We start from the raw sequence: 3,454 nt of genomic DNA on the forward strand, positions 1-3,454 counted from the left end.
CGAGAGGTCCCGGCGCTGCGTGAGGGGCGGGCGCATGCGCACTGCGCCGCTGGGTGTGGGGCGTAGGGTTGCGTGGTGGCTGTTTGTTTTACCGACTAACGGAAGGTTGTGTTCTTCTGCGTACTGAAAATAATTATAAAATCAAAGAATTGTTTGTTATCATGTTTGAGGACATGACTGAATAGGGTTTAATGCCTGTGAGGGAATGTTAGGGTATGTTGTTGGTGGGTGGGAGTGACAAACAAGCCCCACTAGGAATACAGCAATAGCTTCATAACGCCATTTAAGTCTTAGATTTAAAAAAAATAAGGAATTTTTCACTCGGCCCTCCTTAAGTCCCATTTTCAAGTACATGTACGTCATTGCAGATGTACTACGCGCTGCTAACACCATAAGTTGAAACAAACAGCTGAGAGTGTGGTCAGTTGTGGGCAGCACGAGCAGACATGGCCCGAGCCCACTTCCCTGTCAGCCCGACTCCCTCCTTCCCCCAAAAAGCGGAGTGCTCGGCTGCAAGAATGCACTACGAACAAGTGGTAAAGAATCACAGAACCATTAAGATCGGCAAAAACCTCTCACATCCCCAGGTCCAACCCCAGCTGTTTCTCAGTGCCACATCCCCACGGCTCCAGGATGCTCCAGGGACGGCAACTCCTCCACTCCCTGGGCAGCTGTGCCACTGCATCACTCTTGTGGAGAACGAATTGTTCCTAATATCCAACCTGACCCTCCCCTGGTGAGGCCACCACCTCTCGCCCTGTCGCCGTTACCTGGGAGCAGAGGCTGACATCCCCTCCCACAGCCTCCTGTCAGGGCTGCAGAGCTCTGCCCTGAGCTCCTCTTCTCCACGCTGACCCACCCCATTCCCTCAGCCGCTCCCACAGCGCTGTGCTCAGACCCCTCACAGCTCCGCTCCCCTCCCTGGGCACACTCCAGGACCTCCACGTCTTTCCTGCACCCAGGGGCCCAGCGCTCAGCACAGCACTGAGGCGTGCCCCCAGCAGTGCCGTACAGACTGAAACGATCAGAAATGAGTTCATCCCACTCAAGGATCAGAAGATCTGAGCCTCAGTAGAGCAGCTTATTTGTCTTCCCAGGCTGGCTTGCAGGTTTGCCTGCAGTGCGCAGACCCCAGCATCCAGGCAGTGCTGCTGGAGTTCAGGCGCAGACGTGGGCTGCCTACTCCACGCTATTTGCCTGAACACAATCAGAGCTGCTCCAAAAGTAATCCCATCTGTCCGATAACATCAGAGGCAGATGCTGATGGTATGGCAATGGAAGTCAAATCTTCCCACCAATATCCATTACATGTTGTTGCCACATGACATATGGCAGCAGAAGGGCAGTCTGACAGAATGGTGCCCGACATGGAAGTGCAGATGAGGCGTAGGGATGCAACTGAATTCCTCCATGTGAAAAAAAAAAATGGCACTAACATTCACTGATGTTTGTTGAGTGTTTATGGCAACCGCACAGTGGATGTAGCACAGTGAGGGGTGGGTGGTACATTTCATCAGTGGTCACCACCCCTAGAGCAAGCTTTCTTCACAGCTGGGCTGCAAAGGCAGCCAAAAACTGTTTTCTGAAAAATTTATTAAGAGGAAATGAACCTGTTTAAATGGGCAACAGCCTGAGAGGAGCTCTATCCTAAAGACATAGTGCTGTGTATAAAATGCTGCACAGTTATTTTCATCATTTTGATATTTCAGTGTAACATTATAGAAGCACTACTAATGATGATATCAAATACAGAACGAATGTTCTGAATCTTAAGATACATCTTGTTCCAGGCAGCAAATATGTTCAAAGAAAGGACAGCTGTGAAATTTAGTCTCTACAAGAAATACAAGCAGTGCGATACCAGATGACACCTAGTAAATATATATACACATTTTTTAATATAAATAAAAACAGCCATACAGAATCAAGACATCAGTAACTTTTTTTAAATTGTCATATGCAACTATCTTTTGTTCTTAGAACACTCTTTCTTTTTTACTTTTTCTTAGCTAATGTATTTTTTACAATCTGTTTCAATTCTTCAGTCACGCTTCAGATTGCTGAAGGAATATTTAAAGCGTAGTCAAAAGCATTCACACTTAGAATAAGAAAGAAAAAAAAACCGTTATCTTCAAATTCTTCTGCAGTTCTGTAAGACCTTTTCTGTCATTTAAATGACCTCCAAATTAGCATGACTTTATCAAAATTAAGATGTATGGTAAGTACCCTGTTCAAAAACAATATTTGCACTTAAAACATACAAGGACCTGCCATAAAAAGACCAGAAGACTCATAAACTGCATATTGATTGAATAGGACTGTCTTTTCAAAACAGCATGATTTGTTTTGGGCCCAATATCACCAGAGCTGGAGAATTCTCAAATTCTGTTAACATTACAAATCAAGATTACATAGCACTACACAAAAGAGAGTCATTTACTATCAGAATTAAAGTTATATCTGCTCCTGTCCTATTACCTTACAGACAAAGTGAACCGAGATCAACTCTTTGTCCTGGAGGAATGCAGAGAAGGAGCTGCTTAGCACAACGATGCGGGATCCAGACTTCTAATGTCTAGGTTATTGCTACAAGTAACACTAGTTACACTGTTAAGCAAGTTATGGATAAATTGCAGTACATCCAGGATTCACTTGACCATTTTGTAGCATTCTGATCAGATTCCAGTACTTATTTATAATGGACATCTGGATATTCCTATTTTGCTTTGTGTGTTAAAGCTTCCTTGCGTATAATTCTGCAGAAGTACTGTGCAAACCATGCCCAGATCCATTCAGGTAGACGTTCACCCAGTGTGAACTGTGGAGAAGCAAGGGTGACAAGGGAAGAGAGAAAGAAGAAAGGAGCAAGAAGATTAAGATATATTCCATTAAATAAACAGTTTCTCAATCTACCACTAAAGTACAAAACTTATTTGAACACAAGCAACTAACACTTTTAAGTAGTTGAATGTAAGGTTATTTAGCTATTTTGGAAAGAGTGTGTTCACACACTTAGGTGTGTGCAGCTTGCACGGTGGTGAGGTTCTGCAAATAAATAATGAAGCGCTTTGTTCAACAGCAATACTGCCTACTTTCTTTAGTTCACAAATCTTGCCAGAATCCTTCCTGTTTCTTGTCTTTACTTTGGAATAATCCACACTTCAATGCCTTCTGGCTCAATCAACAAGGTAATGTCATAAGGTGATGTAAGAGCCCACCATCTTCCCCAAAATTCAAAGTCATACAGAGAACCTGCATCCATGTAGCTTTGGTTAAGAATGTGCACTTTTTCCTGCATTATTCCATCTTCCTTGCCTACCCCAAAGTAGAAGTACAGCCCATAAATTAAGACTGAGCAAGAAGCTACTCTTGTTTGTACTGGATCCAATTCCCAATTGTATTACAATTCTAAAAACATGCGTGTTCTTTTAAATGGAAAGAGTGAGATAACACT

At 43.5% G+C, this 3,454-nt stretch overlaps 1 protein-coding gene across 2 annotated transcripts in view; it reads right to left on the minus strand.

The window, feature by feature from the left end:
- Positions 1-1,987: 1,987 nt before the first annotated feature.
- Positions 1,988-3,454, minus strand: part of HSDL1 (hydroxysteroid dehydrogenase like 1) — a 6,070-nt gene continuing 4,603 nt past the window's right edge. For both annotated transcript variants that reach the window (XM_042834718.1, XM_042834717.1), the window contains one exon: positions 1,988-2,818. In XM_042834718.1, the coding sequence (XP_042690652.1) occupies positions 2,717-2,818 (102 nt within the window). In that variant the 3' untranslated portion in view covers positions 1,988-2,716. The remainder of the gene's footprint in view (positions 2,819-3,454) is intronic.

This window comes from Centrocercus urophasianus, unplaced genomic scaffold, assembly GCF_019232065.1.
Source record: "Centrocercus urophasianus isolate 14NV4802_14NV808 unplaced genomic scaffold, USGS_Curo_1.0 seq_49, whole genome shotgun sequence".
NCBI lineage: Eukaryota > Metazoa > Chordata > Aves > Galliformes > Phasianidae > Centrocercus > Centrocercus urophasianus.